The sequence below is a fragment of the Procambarus clarkii genome, chromosome 16, assembly GCF_040958095.1.
Source record: "Procambarus clarkii isolate CNS0578487 chromosome 16, FALCON_Pclarkii_2.0, whole genome shotgun sequence".
Taxonomy (NCBI): domain Eukaryota; kingdom Metazoa; phylum Arthropoda; class Malacostraca; order Decapoda; family Cambaridae; genus Procambarus; species Procambarus clarkii.
In genome coordinates, this window is record NC_091165.1 from 30,584,140 (window position 1) to 30,609,658 (window position 25,519).

The 25,519-nt window shown below is 50.7% G+C and overlaps 1 protein-coding gene across 1 annotated transcript in view; it reads left to right on the top strand.

Annotated features, from left to right (window-relative positions):
• The first annotated feature begins 347 nt into the window (after positions 1 to 347).
• The window catches only part of LOC138365318 (uncharacterized), a 72,211-nt gene continuing 47,039 nt past the window's right edge, over positions 348 to 25,519 (top strand). The window contains exon 1 of the mRNA XM_069325609.1: positions 348 to 596. Within this exon, the coding sequence (XP_069181710.1) occupies positions 348 to 596 (249 nt within the window). The remainder of the gene's footprint in view (positions 597 to 25,519) is intronic.

Consider the following 25,519-nt stretch of genomic DNA (forward strand, 5'->3'; position numbering starts at 1 on the left):
TCTTGGACGCTTGTTTAAGACGGAATTAGCGAGGCTTGACTGGCGGCTGCGGCATGCCATTCGTGGCTGGCTGAGGCTGCCTCATGATACTCCTAATGCCTATTTTCATGCCGACGTGAAGGACGGTGGACTAGGAATACCCGACTTTGCCACATCAATCCGCCTACAGAAGAACAAGCGGCACGGGGCGTTAGTAGAGTCGGAGGATCCAGTGGTAGTGGCAGCGGCTCTCCTACCTGCGTTCCAAGCGCGAATGCGTCGATGCGTAGACCCGACCACGGCAGCCGGAACCCCCTTCGAACAGAACGACTGAGCGCTCTAGAAAGTGGAAAGCAAAACTGTATAGCATGGTCGACGGTGCCGGCCTTGCGTCCTCTTGTGAGGTTCCATCTTGGCACAAGTGGGTCGCATCCGGTACCCGTCTGCTAAGCGGAGGAGATTTTGCTCATGCCATCCAGATTAGGGCAAACGCTGTAGCCACGCCGTCTAGAGCAGCTAGGGGTAGACCCGAGGCTTCTAGTCTCTGCGATGCTTGCCAGAAACCAGGGACCCTGGGCCACATATCCCAGGCATGCCGCAAGACACATGGAGCTCGGGTGAAACGTCATGACGATATCACCCAGTTCGTAGCTGGCCGCCTACGGCAAAGAGGTGTTGGCACTATACACAGAGGTCACACTAATGTGGAGCATCAAATGAAAAAATCCACAAGGGCCGTGACGAGGATTCGAACCTGCGTACGGGAGCATCCCAGACACTGCCTTAATCGACTGAGCTACGACAGGGTTAAAAAGAGTTGAAACCGAAGATCTACTGAACTTACTGGATCCCGCAGCCTCTCCGAGGCACAAATCAGGGTTTACACAACTCCTGGTTAGTGTGATTTCTGTGTGTAATGATGTAAGGGCGAAGAGGAAGAACGGCCTATTGACATAGCTCGAGTGCAGGGGGGAGTTGTGTAAAATCCTCCCTGTGAAGGAGGGACCTTCTGTAAGCCTGACATCATAGCTTGCAAAGGTGATGAGGCCTTTATATTAGACACTCAGGTCTCTGCTGATAACTTCCCACTCTCTCGTCCAAATCAGAGCAAGTGAAGTGACCGGCTCCCAAAGCAGAGGGAGCCGGGCGGCCGAGCGGACAGCACGCTGGACTTGTGATCCTGTGGTCCCGGGTTTGATCCCGGGCGCCGGCGAGAAACACTGGGCAGAGTTTCTTTCACCCTATGCCCCTGCTACCTAGCATAAATAGGTACCTGGGTGTTAGTCAGCTGTCACGGGCTGCTTCCTGGGGGTGGAGGCCTGGTCGAGGACCGGGCCGCGGGGACACTAAAAAGCCCCGAAATCGTCTCAAGATAACCTCAAGAAGTGCGACAAGTATGGCACCCCAGAGATCCTTCAAAACGTCAGGGAATATACCGGGAAGCACACAGCATCCGCCTCTTCAATAACCCTTAATTGGAGAGGAGAATGGTGCAAGGAGAGTGCGTGGTCTACAGGACATGGGTCTCACCAAGAGCGACCTTGCGATTTTCACAGAGCGATTTGCTCTGTGAAAGCCTTGACCTGGACATATTCCATCTACAGAATATGGTCCAAGATCACATCAAGGGGCAGACCACCTTAGTCCCAGGATCACCGTGCACAAGGTGCATAAGGGTAAATATAGTCTCGCTTAGGTGATCTGCAGCCAGGATAGCTGGTAGCCAACTATCTAAGCAGAGTCGTCATCTGGAGCAGCACTTCTCCAAATGGTGTCTCACAAGAGGGTGAATGACCTGGCCAGAGCCCACGAGTGGGTAAGGCGGCAGCCGGAGGGACCCCCATGCACATACATGTTATCCCTCCCGCTCCGGGGCCTTGTTAGGAGCTTCCACTATGAATAGTTTTTTCCATGTATGCCGATGTCAAGTCACCAATCCTGCCGCTTAGGCAGCTTGTTGTTTTGCCTTCAGCTTTAGTTCTTTTTTAATGATATACTGTGCACCTCATTAAAGCATTCTCTTGATTTGGCTTGGGAATTGGAATGATTATTCTGTTGGTCCAAGAGATAGGAAGTTCCCCAGTAACATAGCTCATATTATACAGCTCAAGCAGGGGATACCCTGGTACTAAAGGAAGTAGACGCAATATGTCATAAGTGATACCATCTTCACCGGGGGATGTGGCTTTACCTTTGTTTAGGGCCGCGAGTAATTCAAACTCAGTAAATGGCACGTTGCATTCATCTTCCTTGTGGTGCATGAAGTCAACGAGTCTTTCTCGATCTCCGTAACCAGCATTTAATCTGAACTGTATGTCTGGGGGAAGATTATTGAAGCTAGAGGTGGTTGCCCAAACATCGACTAACTCGTTTGCTCTGTGTAGAGGGTGAGGGTGTGCTACTTGGCCGAGCTTATCGCCTTTAATTCTTTTAATATCCTTCCATGCCTGACTGAGGGGGTATGAGAGTTGAGACTGTTAACAAAAGTTTCCCAGTTATCTTGCCTGAGCTCTGTCTTGCGCTCCCTCGCCTTGGCTAGGGCTTTCTGAAAGAGCTTGAGCATTGCTGGCGTGCGTGTTTCCCTATATGCAAGTCCAACTCGTCTGGCAGTGCGTTTCAAAGTACGCAGTTTGGGGTCATTGTAATAGGCATGGCGTTTATTACTCTACTATAGGTGAAGGACGAATTTGTATTTATTATTGAATGATTCTTAAGTGTGTTACTACTGTCCACCATTGCCATTCTCTTTACCATTTCTTCACCTTCTTGGATCATCTTGATTCTTGTTTTTATTTGTTTCAAAGTTATCTGACATACAACATCAATTAGATTTTTTTCCGTGGCTCTCTTTGCTATCTCATCAACTACTTCATTCAACAGTATTTCCACATGTGAAGGGATCCACATTAATCTTACTTTATACCCAATTTGTTCTAATTTCTTAACATTCTCTCTACACTCCATCACAATATTTTGGTAAACTGGGCGTCTGCTATTTAAAGACTCTAATGCTCCTCTACTGACAATAAAGAAGCAAGCATTTTTACATTTGACTACTTCCTGTAATCCTGCTAATGCACCTTGGAGTTCAGCCTGCGTTGAAGAGACATTGTCAGTATCATAGTAGGACATAGTATACAGTCCAATAACAGTATCTACAGTTGACCAGACCACACACTAGAAGGTGAAGGGACGACGTCCTGGACCATTCTCAAGTCGATTGAGAATCGACTTGAGAATGGTCCAGGACGGACCGAAACGTCGTCGTCCCTTCACCTTCTAGTGTGTGGTCTAGTCAACATAATTTAGTCACGTTATTGTGACTTATCGCCTGAGTTTCTACAGTGCCGATGTCAATCTCCCATGTCTCTTCGCTCATCTCACTGAACCCTACACGCTCTGTGATATATTGTTTAATTAATTGAGATTCACAAATAAATCTTATAATTGTATATTTATTGAAAAAGGCAGAGCAATAATGAGGCAATAATACCACCCTATCGCCGGTGTCCGGACACATGAAAACTACCTAGGTATCAGTGTCCAGCCAGGCGGGGACCACAGGCTGCACAGTACTGATAAATTATGTAATTCACAGAGATGCGTTGATTAACATTAATGTTTTATATTTTATTAAAAATAGATATATATATAAACTTTGTTTTCAATCGTTGAATGTAACAATATTTCATGTATAAGATCCAAGATATATTTATGATTTAACGATTTCCTATAAAGTTGCAATGATACCGTAATTGCATTCTATCATCATCATATATTTAAAAATTAACCTATAAAATTTAAGTCACTTTAATACAGAAAAAAAGAAGTAAAATAATATGTATGTTAATCATGACGCAGGATCGATGTCTAGGTGAATTATGGCTGACACAGTCAGATTATATATGTCAGCCACAAGCAGGTAATTATCAAAAGAAGGTGCCAAACCAGGGAATGTCATCCACAAGTACAGCTCTTAACTTAAGTATAAACTTTATATATTATATATCATGAGAAATTCAGAAACTTTAATGACAAAAATTTAAAAATATATTTTAAGTATATATTTTGATTCACATACTCATCCTGTGAGGCTTAGTTTACTGTGCGCCTTATAGTCATGACCACGTCACACAAGGGGTCCGTGTAATTGTGCGCCTTATAGTCGTCACCACGTCACACAAGGGGTCCGTGTAACTGTGCGCCTTATAGTCGTCACCACGTCACACAAGGGGTCCGTGTAACTGTGCGCCTTGTAGTCGTCACCACGTCACACAAGGGGTCCGTGTAATTGTGCGCCTTATAGTCGTCACCACGTCACACAAGGGGTCCGTGTAATTGTGCGCCTTATAGTCGTCACCACGTCACACAAGGGGTCCGTGTAATTGTGCGCCTTGTAGTCGTCACCACGTCACACAAGGGGTCCGTGTAATTGTGCGCCTTGTAGTCGTCACCACGTCACACAAGGGGTCCGTGTAACTGTGCGCCTTATAGTCGTCACCACGTCACACAAGGGGTCCGTGTAATTGTGCGCCTTATAGTCGTCACCACGTCACACAAGGGGTCCGTGTAACTGTGCGCCTTGTAGTCGTCACCACGTCACACAAGGGGTCCGTGTAATTGTGCGCCTTATAGTCGTCACCACGTCACACAAGGGGTCCGTGTAATTACCCAAAGTTAATTACCCCCGAGGACGAGGCCTCCTCCGGTTTGTAGTTTGGTCCACCAGGCTGTTTGATGCGGCTGTCATTTACACACATTACATTATATATGGATAACTAATCAATCACTGACTTTAACAATAGTAGCCCAACGTCTATAAGGATGATGAGTTGATTTATGAGTGCCGGGCACTCAAAACTAAATAGCCTAATTTGCACCTTTTTTATTTATTTATTTTTATTTATATATACAAGAGTTCTTACATTCTTGAAAAGCCACTACCACGCCCAATCTGGCAGCAGGACTCGAGAGAGAGACCGTCCAGATGTGCTGCTTCTAAACAGCACATACATAATCACTAAAAAACTTCTCTAAATATCTTTCCGGCAGAACAATTCAAATAAAAATTGTTCAACAACTTGAATTTTTGTATTAAGCTGTTGGGATAAAGCGTTTGAACCTAAGAATTCTCTCAGTCATTCTCTGTTTTACTGTTATTAAACATATATTAAACTCAAGCCAAACAAATCGCTGGACGAAGTATTTGCCAGTTGTGTTGAATGTTAGGAATAAAACACCTGGTGTTATTCTTCACCAATATATTTGGTTCTGGTTAGTCCCCCATTAACATTATGCAGTTCAGTTTTCGTCGCCATACTATAGTTTTTAGTTTAGTTTATTTATTATGAACCCCATACCCATCCTTGTGGGCAGTAGTGGAAAAGGTTACAGAGGCACATAATTCGCTCAGGGACTGAACCCACAATTTATTTAGCCAAGCAAGTTACAATCTTGATGACCTAGCCACAAAATTCAATACACGTCACATCAACAATGGGTTCGAGATCGACCACAAGTACAGTTTCTAAATTAAGCATCTTACGTATGTGGAGAGCAAGTGTCACAATTGATATGTTTGTCCTATACATTTCTGCAGTAGCTTGTTTGGGCTCTTATAATTATCTTAGATATCATTGAAGAGAACCTCCTAGGCACTATACTGTATATGCTTGTAAGAAAAAGTATAATAATCCTGAGAACTCGTGTAAATTATGTTGCACTACCACATCATGACCAGCGACCTCTACCACATCATCACCAGCGACCTCTAGCACATCACCACCAGCGACCTCCACCACATCATCACCAGCGACCTCTACCACATCATCACCAGCGACCTCTACCACATCATCACCAGCGACCTCCACCACATCATCACCAGCGACCTCTACCACATCACCACCAGCGACCTCTAGCACCTTTCCACCAGTGACCTCTACCACATCATCACCAGCGACCTCTAGCACATCACCACCAGCGACCTCCACCACATCATCACCAGCGACCTCTACCACATCATCACCAGCGACCTCTACCACATCATCACCAGCGACCTCCACCACATCATCACCAGCGACCTCTACCACATCACCACCAGCGACCTCTACCACATCATCACCAGCGACCTCTACCACATCATCACCAGCGACCTCTAGCACATCACCACCAGCGACCTCTAGCACATCACCACCAGCGACCTCCACCACATCACCACCAGCGACCTCTACCACATCACCACCAGCGACCTCCACCACATCATCACCAGCGACCTCTACCACATCATCACCAGCGACCTCTACTACATCATCACCAGCGACCTCCACCACATCATCACCAGCGACCTCTACCACATCACCACCAGCGACCTCCACCACATCATCACCAGCGACCTCCACCACATCATCACCAGCGACCTCTACCACATCACCACCAGCGACCTCTACCACATCACCACCAGCGACCTCTACCACATCATCACCAGCGACCTCTAGCACATCATCACCAGCGACCTCTACCACATCACCACCAGCGACCTCTACCACATCACCACCAGCGACCTCTACCACATCATCACCAGCGACCTCTAGCACATCACCACCAGCGACCTCTACCACATAACCACCAGCGACCTCTACCACATCATCACCAGCGACCTCCACCACATCATCACCAGCGACCTCTGCCACATCATCACCAGCGACCTCTAGCACATCACCACCAGCGACCTCTACCACATCACCACCAGCGACCTCTACCACATTACCACCAGCGACCTCTACCACATCACCACCAGCGACCTCTACCACATCACCACCAGCGACCTCCACCACATCATCACCAGCGACCTCTAACACATCACCACCAGCGACCTCTACCACATCACCACCAGCGACCTCTACCACATCACCACCAGCGACCTCTACCACATCATCACCAGCGACCTCTACCACATCATCACCAGCGACCTCCACCACATCATCACCAGCGACCTCTACCACATCACCACCAGCGACCTCCACCACATCATCAACAGCGACCTCCACCACATCATCACCAGCGACCTCTACCACATCACCACCAGCGACCTCTACCACATCACCACCAGCGACCTCTACCACATCATCACCAGCGACCTCTAGCACATCACCACCAGCGACCTCTACCACATAACCACCAGCGACCTCTACCACATCACCACCAGCGACCTCCACCACATCATCACCAGCGACCTCTACCACATCATCACCAGCGACCTCTAGCACATCACCACCAGCGACCTCTACCACATCACCACCAGCGACCTCTACCACATTACCACCAGCGACCTCTACCACATCACCACCAGCGACCTCCACCACATCATCACCAGCGACCTCTAACACATCACCACCAGCGACCTCTAACACATCATCACCAGTGACCTCTACCACATCACCACCAGCGACCTCCACCACATCATTACCAGCGACCTCCACCACATCATCACCAGCGACCTCTACCACATCATCACCAGCGACCTCTAGCACATCACCACCAGCGACCTCTACCACATCACCACCAGCGACCTCTACCACATCACCACCAGCGACCTCCACCACATCATCACCAGCGACCTCCACCACATCATCACCAGCGACCTCTACCACATCATCACCAGCGACCTCTAGCACATCACCACCAGCGACCTCTAGCACATCACCACCAGCGACCTCTACCACATCACCACCAGCGACCTCTACCACATCACCACCAGCGACCTCCACCACATCATCACCAGCGACCTCTAACACATCACCACCAGCGACCTCTACCACATCACCACCAGCGACCTCTACCACATCACCACCAGCGACCTCTACCACATCACCACCAGCGACCTCTACCACATCACCACCAGCGACCTCCACCACATCATCACCAGTGACCTCTACACATCACCACCAGCGACCTCTACCACATCACCACCAGCGACCTCCACCACATCATCACCAGTGACCTCTACCACATCACCACCAGCGACCTCTAACACATCATCACCAGTGACCTCTACCACATCACCACCAGCGACCTCTATCACATCACCACCAGCGACCTCCACCACATCATCACCAGTGACCTCTACCACATCACCACCAGCGACCTCTACCACATCACCACCAGCGACCTCTACCACATCACCACCAGCGACCTCCACCACATCATCACCAGCGACCTCTAGCACATCACCACCAGCGACCTCTAACACATCACCACCAGCGACCTCTAACACATCACCACCAGCGACCTCTAACACATCACCACTAGCGACCTCTAGCACATCACCACCAGCGACCTCTAACACATCACCACCAGCGACCTCTACCACATCACCACCAGCGACCTCTAACACATCACCACCAGCGACCTCTAACACATCATCACCAGCGACCTCTACCACATCACCACCAGCGACCTCCACCACATCATCACCAGCGACCTCTACCACATCACCACTAGCGACCTCTACCACATCACCATCAGCGACCTCTACCACATCACCACCAGCGACCTCTACCACATCACCACCAGCGACCTCTACCACATCACCACCAGCGACCTCTACCACATCACCACCAGCGACCTCTACCACATCACCACCAACGACCTCTACCACATCATCACTAGCGACCTCTACCACATCACCACCAACGACCTCTACCACATCATCACCAGCGACCTCTACCACATCACCACCAGCGACCTCTAGCACATCATCACCAGCGACCTCTACCACATCACCACCAGCGACCTCTAGCACATCATCACCAGCGACCTCTACCACATCATCACCAGCGACCTCTACCACATCACCACCTACGACCTCTACCACATCATCACCAGCGACCTTTACCACATCATCACCAGCGACCTCTACCACATCATCACCAGCTACCTCTACCACATCACCACCAGCGACCTCTAGCACATCATCACCAGCGACCTCTACCACATCACCACCAGCGACCTCTAGCACATCATCACCAGCGACCTCTACCACATCATCACCAGCGACCTCTACCACATCACCACCTACGACCTCTACCACATCATCACCAGCGACCTTTACCACATCATCACCAGCGACCTCTACCACATCATCACCAGCTACCTCTACCACATCACCACCAGCGACCTCTACCACATCACCACCAGCGACCTCTACCACATCACCACCAGCGACCTCTAGCACATCACCACCAGCGACCTCTACCACATCACCACCAGCGACCTCTACCACATCACCACCAGCGACCTCTACCACATCACCACCAGCGACCTCTAGCACATCACCACCAGCGACCTCTACCACATCACCACCAGCGACCTCTACCACATCACCACCAGCGACCTCTACCACATCACCACCAGCGACCTCTAGCACATCACCACCAGGGACCTCTAGCACATCACCACCAGCGACCTCTACCACATCACCACCAGCGACCTCTACCACATCACCACCAGCGACCTAAACCACATCATTGTTACCTAGCTAGTACGTACAGGTCGTGTCTCCAGGATAGTGATAAAAGTTATAGCCTAGGGTAATTTCACTATCAAACAAAAAGTCAACACCAGAGTGTCCCTCTGTAGGACAGGAATATAAATTAAAAAAAATCAGGTGAAATAAACATGCACATAATAAAATATATATAATATATAAATTTAATAAACATAATATTATGCAAGTTTTTCAATATTACAAGAATGCGATTTCACGTCATTAACTCGAGAGAATTAACTGGCTTTAAATACATAAGAACATCTCCACAGACAAATAATTTACACTACGGAACAATAAAAGCAGAACAGATAACTTATTCAAACGATGTTTCCCAGATGGTGGTCTTCCAACTACTGAAGAGTTCCAGGACGCACCGCCCACACTACCCCCTCCCTCAAAGGATGACAAGCTAGTATTTTATATAAATAACAAACAATTAAATGTGCAATGTAATCGTGCTACCACAAACATAAGATGAAATAAAATATAAATTGCATCATGCAAATGACATATAAAAATGCAATAAATTGATATAAGGTAAATACTAAAGTATGAATTATTTAAGCAGTAACATCTGGCAACTCCACATATAAACATGTAAAATTTTCTGGTCTGGAAACTGACCAGGACTGGATAAATATTAGACAGGTGAATAAGCAAGGCCACTCCTTGCTTCAACTATGCTGCCATATTCTACTATGCATTTCAAAAATGCGTACATACACATACACACATACACACACACACACACACACACACACACACACACACACACACACACACACACACACACACACACACACACACACACACACACACACACACACACACATACACACACACACACACACACACACACACACACACACACACACACACACACACACACACACACACACACACACACACACACACACACACACACACACACACACACACACACACACACACACACATACACACACACACACACACACACACACACACACACACATACACACACACACACACACACACACACACACACACATACACACACACACACACACACACACACACACACACACACACACACACACACACACACACACACACACACACACACACACACACACACACACACACACACACACACACACACACACACACTCTAGATGCAACTAAAGCAGTTGGACCAGACAAAGTATCACCGTGGATACTAAAAGAAGCAGCACAGGCCCTCAGCGTGCCTCTGGCAATGATCTTTAATGAGTCACTTATGTCAGGAGAATTGCCCAGTTGCTGGAAGAAGGCAAATGTCGTGCCGATCTTCAAGAAAGGAGATAGGGAGGAGGCACTTAACTACAGACCTGTATCACTGACAAGCATCCCCTGTAAAATACTGGAAAGAATAATTAGGCTACGACTGGTTGCACACCTGGAGAACATTAGGTTTGTGAATAAACATCAACATGGGTTCTGGACAGGGAAATCGTGCCTAACAAACCTTCTGGAATTCTATGATAAAATAACGAGGATAAGACAGGACAGAGATGGTTGGGCAGACTGCATATTTCTGGACTGCCAAAAAGCCTTTGATACAGTACCGCACATGAGACTGCTGTTCAAGCTCGAGAGGCAGGCGGGGGTGGGGGGAAAGGTCCTAGAATGGATAAGGAACTACCTAACAGGAAGGAGCCAAAGAGTTACGGTAAGGGGGCGAGAAGTCGGACTGGCGAACAGTAACAAGTGGAGTACCACAAGGATCGGTGCTGGGACCAATTCTATTTCTTGTATATGTTAACGACATGTTTACAGGCGTAGAGTCCTACATGTCGATGTTTGCGGATGATGCAAAGTTGATGAGAAGAGTTGTGACAGATGAGGATTGCAGGATCCTCCAAGAGGACCTGAACAGATTGCAGAGATGGTCAGAGAAATGGCTACTAGAATTCAACACGAGCAAATGTAAAGTTATGGAAATGGGACTAGGAGATAGGAGACCAAAGGGACAGTACACAATGAAGGGGAACAGCCTACCTGTAACGACGCGTGAAAGAGACCTGGGGGTGGACGTAACACCTAATCTATCTCCTGAGGCACATATTAATAGGATAACGACAGCAGCGTACTCTACACTGGCAAAAGTTAGAACATCATTCAGAAACCTAAGTAAGGAGGCATTTAGGGCGCTTTACACTGCCTACGTAAGGCCAGTCTTAGAGTATGCCGCCTCATCATGGAGTCCCCATCTGAAGAAGCATATAATGAAACTGGAAAAGGTTCAGAGGTTTGCAACGAGACTCGTCCCAGAGCTACGAGGGATGGGGTATGAAGAGCGCCTGAGGGAACTGTGCCTTACGACACTAGAAAGAAGAAGGGAGAGGGGGGACATGATAGGAACGTATAAGATACTCAGAGGAATTGACAGAGTGGACATAGACGAAATGTTCACACGGAATAGTAACAGAACGAGAGGACATGGATGGAAGCTTGAAACTCAGATGAGTCACAGAGATGTTAGGAAGTTTTCTTTTAGCGTGAGAGTAGTGGGGAAATGGAATGCACTTCAGGAACAGGTTGTGGAAGCAAATACTATTCATAATTTTAAAACCAGGTATGATAGGGAAATGGGACAGGAGTCATTGCTGTAAACAATCGATGCTCGAAAGGCGGGATCCAAGAGTCAATGCTCGATCCTGCAAGCACATATAGGTGAGTATAGGTGAGTACACACACACACACACACACATGGGAAACATCACATATAGCATGGGAAACAGAGCTCAGGGGAAAGACGGCCCAAGATATGATGGATTACATCACGCAGAAGTGCAAGGACGCAGCAAACAAGTTTGTCCCAGTGCAAAAGGAAAACAGAGAAATGAAGATGAGAAACCCATGGTTTAATCAGAGATGTAGGCTAGCTAAGCAGCAAAGTAAAAGGGCATGGAGAAACTATAGGAATAACAGGACACTGGAGAGCAGAGAAAGATACCAGAATGCCAGGAATGAATATGTCAGAATGAGAAGAGAGGCAGAAAGACAATACGAAAATGACATCGCAAGCAAGGCAAAGATTCAGCCTAAATTGTTGCATAGCCACATTAGGAGAAAAACAACAGTAAAGGAACAGGTTATGAGATTAAGGATAGGGGCGGAAGGATTCACTACAAATGACAAGGAAGTGTGTGAGGAATTGAATAAGAAATTCCAGGAGGTCTTCACCTTAGAGCAAGTAGAAATTCCAGAGGTAAGCGAGGGAATAGCTAACCAGGAACCACTGGAAGAGTTTGAGATTACCAGTGGGGAAGTAAGGAAGTGTTTACTAGAGTAGGACGTGACGAAGGCTATAGGCCCAGATGGAATCTCCCCTTGGGTTCTAAAGGAAGGAGCAAGAGAACTGTGCCTACCACTCTCCATAGTGTATAACAAATCACTGGCAACAGGGGAACTGCCAGATATTTGGAAAGCAGCTAACGTAGTCCCGATATACAAGAAAGGGGATAGACAGGAGGCACTGAACTACAGGCCAGTGTCCCTAACCTGCATACCATGCAAGCTGATGGAGAAGATTGTGCGGAAAAAACTAGTGGAGCATCTGGAGCGAAGGAACTTTGTAACACAGCATCAACATGGGTTCAGGGATGGCAGGTCCTGCCTCACAGGGTTACTTGAATTCTACGACCAGGCAACAAAAATAAGGCAAGAAAGAGAAGGGTGGGCAGACTGCATATTTTTGGATTGTCAGAAAGCCTTTGATACAGTGCCACACAAGAGGCTAGTGCGAAAGTTGGAGATGCAGGCTGGAGTGAGAGGGAAGGTACTCCGGTGGATAGAGGAGTACCTAAGCAACAGGAGACAACGAGTCTGTGTGAGGGGTGAGGTCTCAGATTGGCGAGACGTCACAAGTGGAGTCCCGCAGGGGTCAGTCCTTGGACCTATACTGTTTCTGGTATATGTAAATGATCTCCCAGAGGGTATAGATTCGTTCCTCTCAATGTTTGCCGACGATGCAAAAATTATGAGGAGGATTGAAACAGAGGATGATAGTAGGAGGCTACAAGATGACCTGGATAGACTGAGTGAATGGTCCAACAAATGGTTGTTGAAGTTCAACCCGAGTAAATGCAAAGTAATGAAACTAGGCAGTGGAAACAGGAGGCCAGGCACAGGATACAGAATAGGAGATGAAGTACTTAATGAAACAGACAGAGAGAAAGATCTAGGAGTTGATATCACACCAAACCTGTCTCCTGAAGCCCACATAAAGAGAATAACGTCTGCGGCATATGCGAGGCTGGCTAACATCAGAACGGCGTTCAGGAACCTGTGTAAGGAATCATTCCGAATCTTGTACACCACATATGTAAGACCAATCCTGGAGTATGCGGCCCCAGCATGGAGCCCGTACCTTGTCAAGCACAAGACGAAGCTGGAAAAAGTCCAAAGGTATGCTACTAGACTAGTCCCAGAACTAAGAGACATGAGTTATGAGGAAAGGCTGCGGGAAAGGCACCTTACGACACTGGAAGACAGAAGAGTAAGGGGGGACATGATCACAACCTACAAAATCCTCAGGGGAATCAACCGGGTAAACAAGAATGAACTATTCAACACTGGTGGGACGCGAACAAGGGGACACAGGTGGAAGCTGAGTACCCAAATGAGCCACAGAGACGTTAGAAAGAACTTTTTCAGTGTCAGAGTAGTTAGTAAATGGAATGCATTAGGAAGTGATGTGGTGGAGGCTGACTCCATGCACAGTTTCAAATGTAGATATGATAGAGCCCAATAGGCTCAGGAATCTGTACACCAGTTGATTGACGGTTGAGAGGCGGGACCAGAGAGCCAGAGCTCAACCCCCGCAAGCACAATTAGGTAAGTACAATTAGGTGAGTACACACACACATACACACACACACACACACACACACACACACACACACACACACACACACACACACACACACACACACACACACCTACACCACACTCTACACCACACCCTACTCAACACTCTACACCACACTCTACTCCACACTCTACACCACACTCTACACCACACCCTACACCACACTCTACACCACACCCTACACCACACCCTACACCACACTCTACAGCACACCCTACACCACACCCTACACCACACTCTACACCACACCCTACACCACACCCTACACCACACTCTACACCACACCCTATACCACACCCTACACCACACTCTACACCACACTCTACACCACACTCTACACCACACCCTACACCACACCCTACACCACACTCTACAGCACACCCTACACCACACCCTACGCCACACTCTACACCACACTCTACACCACACTCTACACCACACCCTACACCACACTCTACAGCACACCCTACACCACACCCTACGCCACACTCTACACCACACTCTACAGCACACCCTACACCACACCCTACGCCACACCCTACACCACACTCTACAGCACACCCTACACCACACCCTACGCCACACTACACCACACCCTACACCACACTCTACACCACACCCTACACCACACCATACACCACACCCTACACCACACTCTACAGCACACCCTACACCACACCCTACACCACACCATACACCACACTCTACACCACACTCTACACCACACCCTACACCACACCCTACACTACACTCTACACCACACCCTACACCACACCCTACACCACACTCTACACCACACCCTACACCACACCCTACACCACACTCTACACCACACCGTACACCACACTCTACAACACACCCTACACCACACCCTACACCACACTCTACACCACACCGTACACCACACTCTACAACACACCCTACACCACACCCTACGCCACACTCTACACCACACCCTACACCACACCCTACGCCACACTCTACACCACACCGTACACCACACTCTACAACACACCCTACACCACACCCTACACCACACTCTACACCACACCCTACACCACACTCTACACCACACCCTACACCACACCCTACGCCACACTCTACACCACACCCTACACCACACCCTACGCCACACTCTACACCACACCGTACACCACACTCTACAACACACCCTACACCACACCCTACACCACACTCTACACCACACCCTACACCACACACTACACCACACCCTACACCACACTCTACACCACACCCTACACCACACCCTACACCACACTCTACACCACACTCTACACCACACCCTACACCACACCCTACACCACACCCTACACCACACTCTACAGCACACCCTATACCACACCCTACACCACACCCTACACCACACACTACACCACACCCTACACCACACTCTACACCACACCCTACACCACACCCTACGCCACACTCTACACCACACCCTACACCACACCCTACGCCACACTGCACAACACCCTACACCACACCCTACACCACACTCTACACCACACCGTACACCACACTCTACACCACACCCTACACCACATCCTACACCACACTCTACACCACACTCTACACCACACCCTACACCATACTCTACACCACACCCTACACCACACTCTACACCACACCCTACACCACACCATACACCACACCCTACACCACACTCTACACCACACTCTACACCACACCCTACACCACACCCTACACCACACCCTACACCACACTCTACAGCACACCCTACACCACACCCTACACCCTACACCACACCCTACACCACACCCTACACCACACTCTACACCACACCCTACACCACACCCTACACCACACTCTACACCACACCCTACACCACACCCTACACCACACTACACCACACTCTACACCACACCCTACACCACATCCTACGCCACACCCTACGCCACACCCTACACCACACTCTACACCACACCCTACACCACACACTGCCCCACCCCCTACACCACACTCTACACCACACTCTACACCACACTCTACACCACACTCTACACCACACCCTACACTACACTACACCACACCCTACACCACACCCTACACCACACTCTACACCACACCTTACTCCACACTCTACACCACACTGTACATCACACTCTACACCACACCCTACACCACACCCTACACCACACTCTACACCACACCCTACACCACACCCATACACCACACTCTACACCACACCCTACACCACAACCTACGCCACAGTACACCACACCCTACACCACACTCTACACCACACCCTACACAACACCCTACGCCACACTCTACACCACACCCTACACCACACCCTACGCCACACTGCACAAAACCCTACACCACACCCTACACCACACTCTACACCACACCCTACACCACACCCTACGCCACGCTCTACACCACACCCTACACCACACTCTACACCACACCCTACACCACACCCTACACCACACTCTACACCACACCCTACACCACACTCTACACCACACTCTACACCACACCCTACACCACACTCTACACCACACCCTACACCACACTCTACACCACACCCTACACCACACTCTACACCACACCCTACACCACACTCTACACCACACCCTACACCACACTCTACACCACACCCTACACCACACCCTACACCACACCCTGCACCACACTCTACACCACACTCTACACCACACCCTACACCACACCCTACACCACACCCTACACCACACCCTACACCACACCCTACACCACACTCTACACCACACCTTACACCACACCCTACACCACACCCTACACCACACTCTACACCACACCCTACATAACACACTACACCACACTCTACACCACACCCTACACCACACCCTACACAACATTCTACACCACACCCTACACCACACTCTACACCACACTCTACACCACACCCTACACCACACCCTGCACCACACCCTGCACCACACTCTACACCACACCCTACACCACACTCTACACCACACCCTACACCACACCCTACACCACACCCTACACCACACCCTACACCACACCCTACACTACACTACACCACACTCTACACCACACTCTACACCACACCTTACACCACACTGTACACCACCTTTACACCACACTCTACACCACACCCTACACCACACCCTACACCACACTCTACACCACACCCTACACCACACCCCTACACCACACTCTACACCACACCCTACACCACAACCTACGCCACAGTACACCACACCCTACACCACACTCTACACCACACCCTACACCACACTCTACACCACACCGTACACCACACTCTACAACACACCCTACACCACACCCTACACCACACTCTACACCACACCGTACACCACACTCTACAACACACCCTACACCACACCCTACGCCACACTCTACACCACACCCTACACCACACCCTACGCCACACTCTACACCACACCGTACACCACACTCTACAACACACCCTACACCACACCCTACACCACAGTCTACACCACACCCTACACCACACTCTACACCACACCCTACACCACACTCTACACCACACCCTACACCACACCCTACACCACACTCTACACCACACTCTACACCACACCCTACACCACACTCTACACCACACCCTACACCACACTCTACAGCACACCCTATACCACACCCTACACCACACCCTACACCACACACTACACCACACCCTACACCACACTCTACACCACACCCTACACCACACCCTACGCCACACTCTACACCACACCCTACACCACACCCTACGCCACACTGCACAACACCCTACACCACACCCTACACCACACTCTACACCACACCGTACACCACACTCTACACCACACCCTACACCACATCCTACACCACACTCTACACCACACTCTACACCACACCCTACACCATACTCTACACCACACCCTACACCACACTCTACACCACACCCTACACCACACCATACACCACACCCTACACCACACTCTACACCACACCCTACACCACACCCTACACCACACCCTACACAACACTCTACAGCACACCCTACACCACACCCTACACCACACCCTACACCACACCCTACACCACACTCTACACCACACCCTACACCACACCCTACACCACACTCTACACCACACCCTACACCACACCCTACACCACACTACACCACACTCTACACCACACCCTACACCACATCATACGCCACACCCTACGCCACACCCTACACCACACCCTACACCACACTCTACACCACACCCTACACCACACCCTACACCACACACTGCCCCACCCCCTACACCACACTCTACACCACACTCTTCACCACACTCTACACCACACTCTACACCACACTCTACACCACACTCTACACCACACTCTACACCACACCCTACACTACACTACACCACACCCTACACCACACCCTACACCACACCCTACACCACACTCTACACCACACCTTACACCACACTCTACACCACACTGTACATCACACTCTAGACCACACCCTACACCACACCCTACACCACACTCTACACCACACCCTACACCACACCCCTACACCACACTCTACACCACACCCTACACCACAACCTACGCCACAGTACACCACACCCTACACCACACCCTACACCACACTCTACACCACACCCTACACAACACCCTACGCCACACTCTACACCACACCCTACACCACACCCTACGCCACACTGCACAAAACCCTACACCACACCCTACACCACACTCTACACCACACCCTACACCACACCCTACACCACACCCTACGCCACGCTCTACACCACACCCTACACTACACCCTACACCACACCCTACACCACACTCTACACCACACCCTACACCACACTCTACACCACACTCTACACCACACCCTACACCACACTCTACACCACACCCTACACCACACTCTACACCACACCCTACACCACACTCTACACCACACCCTACACCACACCCTACACCACACTCTACACCACACCCTACACCACACTCTACACCACACCCTACACCACACTCTACACCACACCCTACACCACACCCTGCACCACACTCTACACCACACTCTACACCACACCCTACACCACACCCTACACCACACCCTACACCACACTCTACACCACACCTTACACCACACCCTACACCACACCCTACACCACACTCTACAGCACACCCTACATAACACACTACACCACACTCTACACCACACCCTACACCACACCCTACACCACATTCTACACCACACCCTACACCACACTCTACACCACACTCTACACCACACTCTACACCACACCCTGCACCACACCCTGCACCACACTCTACACCACACCCTACACCACACTCTACACCACACCCTACACCACACCCTACACCACACCCTACACCACACCCTACACCACACTCTACACCACACCCTACACCACACTCTACACCACACCCTACACCACACCCTACACCACACCCTACACCACACCCTGCACCACACTCTACACCACACTCTACACCACACCCTACACCACACTCTACACCACACCCTACACCACACCCTACACCACACTCTACACCACACCCTACACCACACACTACACCACACTCTACACCACACCCTACACCACACCCTACACCACATTCTACACCACACCACACCCTACACCACACTCTACACCACACACTACACCACACTCTACACCACACCCTACACCCCACCCTACACCACACCCTACACCACACTCTACACCACACTCTACACCACACCCTACACCACACCCTACACCACACTCTACACCACACCCTACACCACACCCTACACCACACCCTACACCACACTCTACACTACACCTTACACCACACTGTACACCACACTGAACACCACACTCTACACACCCTACACCACACCCTACACCACACTCTACACCACACCCTACACCACACCCTACACCACACTCTACACCACACCCTACACAACACCCTACGCCACACTCTACACCACACCCTACACCACACCCTACGCCACACTGCACATAACCCTACACCACACCCTACACCACACTCTACACCACACCCTACACCACACCCTACTCCACGCTCTACACCACACCCTACACCACACTCTACACCACACCCTACACCACACCCAACACCACACCCTACACCACACTCTACACCACACTCTACACCACACCCTACACCACACTCTACACCACACCCTACACCACACTCTACACCACACCCTACACCACACTCTACACCACACCCTACACCACACTCTACACCACACCCTACACCACACCCTACGCCACACTCTACACCACACCCTACACCACACCCTACGCCACACTGCACATAACCCTACACCACACCCTACACCACACCCTACACCACACTGTACACCACACTGTACACCACACCCTACACCACACTGTACACCACACTGTACACCACACCCTACACCACACTCTACACCACACCCTACACAACACCCTACGCCACACTCTACACCACACCCTACGCCACACTGCACATAACCCTACACCACACCCTACACCACACCCTACACCACATTCTACACCACACCCTACACCACACTCTACACCACACCCTACACAACACCATACACCACACCCTACACCACACTCTACACCACACCCTACACCACACCCTACACCACACTGTACACCACACTGTACACCACACCCTACACCACACTCTACACCACACCCTACACAACACCCTACGCCACACTCTACACCACACCCTACACCACACCCTACGCCACACTGCACATAACCCTACACCACACCCTACACCACACCCTACACCACATTCTACACCACACCCTACACCACACTCTACACCACACCCTACACCACACCCTACACCACACCCTACACCACACCCTACACCACACTCTACACCACACCTTACACCACACCCTACACCACACCCTACACCACACTCTACACCACACCCTACATAACACACTACACCACACTCTACACCACACCCTACACCACACCCTACACAACATTCTACACCACACCCTACACCACACTCTACACCACACTCTACACCACACCCTACACCACACCCTGCACCACACCCTGCACCACACTCTACACCACACCCTGCACCACACTCTACACCACACCCTACACCACACCCTACACCACACCCTACACCACACCCTACACCACACCCTACACTACACTACACCACACTCTACACCACACTCTACACCACACCTTACACCACACTGTACACCACCTTTACACCACACTCTACACCACACCCTACACCACACCCTACACCACACTCTACACCACACCCTACACCACACCCCTACACCACACTCTACACCACACCCTACACCACAACCTACGCCACAGTACACCACACCCTACACCACACTCTACACCACACCCTACACCACACTCTACACCACACCGTACACCACACTCTACAACACACCCTACACCACACCCTACACCACACTCTACACCACACCGTACACCACACTCTACAACACACCCTACACCACACCCTACGCCACACTCTACACCACACCCTACACCACACCCTACGCCACACTCTACACCACACCGTACACCACACTCTACAACACACCCTACACCACACCCTACACCACAGTCTACACCACACCCTACACCACACTCTACACCACACCCTACACCACACTCTACACCACACCCTACACCACACCCTACACCACACTCTACACCACACTCTACACCACACCCTACACCACACTCTACACCACACCCTACACCACACTCTACAGCACACCCTATACCACACCCTACACCACACCCTACACCACACACTACACCACACCCTACACCACACTCTACACCACACCCTACACCACACCCTACGCCACACTCTACACCACACCCTACACCACACCCTACGCCACACTGCACAACACCCTACACCACACCCTACACCACACTCTACACCACACCGTACACCACACTCTACACCACACCCTACACCACATCCTACACCACACTCTACACCACACTCTACACCACACCCTACACCATACTCTACACCACACCCTACACCACACTCTACACCACACCCTACACCACACCATACACCACACCCTACACCACACTCTACACCACACCCTACACCACACCCTACACCACACCCTACACAACACTCTACAGCACACCCTACACCACACCCTACACCACACCCTACACCACACCCTACACCACACTCTACACCACACCCTACACCACACCCTACACCACACTCTACACCACACCCTACACCACACCCTACACCACACTACACCACACTCTACACCACACCCTACACCACATCATACGCCACACCCTACGCCACACCCTACACCACACCCTACACCACACTCTACACCACACCCTACACCACACCCTACACCACACACTGCCCCACCCCCTACACCACACTCTACACCACACTCTTCACCACACTCTACACCACACTCTACACCACACTCTACACCACACTCTACACCACACTCTACACCACACCCTACACTACACTACACCACACCCTACACCACACCCTACACCACACCCTACACCACACTCTACACCACACCTTACACCACACTCTACACCACACTGTACATCACACTCTAGACCACACCCTACACCACACCCTACACCACACTCTACACCACACCCTACACCACACCCCTACACCACACTCTACACCACACCCTACACCACAACCTACGCCACAGTACACCACACCCTACACCACACCCTACACCACACTCTACACCACACCCTACACAACACCCTACGCCACACTCTACACCACACCCTACACCACACCCTACGCCACACTGCACAAAACCCTACACCACACCCTACACCACACTCTACACCACACCCTACACCACACCCTACACCACACCCTACGCCACGCTCTACACCACACCCTACACTACACCCTACACCACACCCTACACCACACTCTACACCACACCCTACACCACACTCTACACCACACTCTACACCACACCCTACACCACACTCTACACCACACCCTACACCACACTCTACACCACACCCTACACCACACTCTACACCACACCCTACACCACACCCTACACCACACTCTACACCACACCCTACACCACACTCTACACCACACCCTACACCACACTCTACACCACACCCTACACCACACCCTGCACCACACTCTACACCACACTCTACACCACACCCTACACCACACCCTACACCACACCCTACACCACACTCTACACCACACCTTACACCACACCCTACACCACACCCTACACCACACTCTACAGCACACCCTACATAACACACTACACCACACTCTACACCACACCCTACACCACACCCTACACCACATTCTACACCACACCCTACACCACACTCTACACCACACTCTACACCACACTCTACACCACACCCTGCACCACACCCTGCACCACACTCTACACCACACCCTACACCACACTCTACACCACACCCTACACCACACCCTACACCACACCCTACACCACACCCTACACCACACTCTACACCACACCCTACACCACACTCTACACCACACCCTACACCACACCCTACACCACACCCTACACCACACCCTGCACCACACTCTACACCACACTCTACACCACACCCTACACCACACTCTACACCACACCCTACACCACACCCTACACCACACTCTACACCACACCCTACACCACACACTACACCACACTCTACACCACACCCTACACCACACCCTACACCACATTCTACACCACACCACACCCTACACCACACTCTACACCACACACTACACCACACTCTACACCACACCCTACACCCCACCCTACACCACACCCTACACCACACTCTACACCACACTCTACACCACACCCTACACCACACCCTACACCACACTCTACACCACACCCTACACCACACCCTACACCACACCCTACACCACACTCTACACTACACCTTACACCACACTGTACACCACACTGAACACCACACTCTACACACCCTACACCACACCCTACACCACACTCTACACCACACCCTACACCACACCCTACACCACACTCTACACCACACCCTACACAACACCCTACGCCACACTCTACACCACACCCTACACCACACCCTACGCCACACTGCACATAACCCTACACCACACCCTACACCACACTCTACACCACACCCTACACCACACCCTACTCCACGCTCTACACCACACCCTACACCACACTCTACACCACACCCTACACCACACCCAACACCACACCCTACACCACACTCTACACCACACTCTACACCACACCCTACACCACACTCTACACCACACCCTACACCACACTCTACACCACACCCTACACCACACTCTACACCACACCCTACACCACACTCTACACCACACCCTACACCACACCCTACGCCACACTCTACACCACACCCTACACCACACCCTACGCCACACTGCACATAACCCTACACCACACCCTACACCACACCCTACACCACACTGTACACCACACTGTACACCACACCCTACACCACACTGTACACCACACTGTACACCACACCCTACACCACACTCTACACCACACCCTACACAACACCCTACGCCACACTCTACACCACACCCTACGCCACACTGCACATAACCCTACACCACACCCTACACCACACCCTACACCACATTCTACACCACACCCTACACCACACTCTACACCACACCCTACACAACACCATACACCACACCCTACACCACACTCTACACCACACCCTACACCACACCCTACACCACACTGTACACCACACTGTACACCACACCCTACACCACACTCTACACCACACCCTACACAACACCCTACGCCACACTCTACACCACACCCTACACCACACCCTACGCCACACTGCACATAACCCTACACCACACCCTACACCACACCCTACACCACATTCTACACCACACCCTACACCACACTCTACACCACACCCTACACCACACCTTACACCACACCCTACACCACACTCTACACC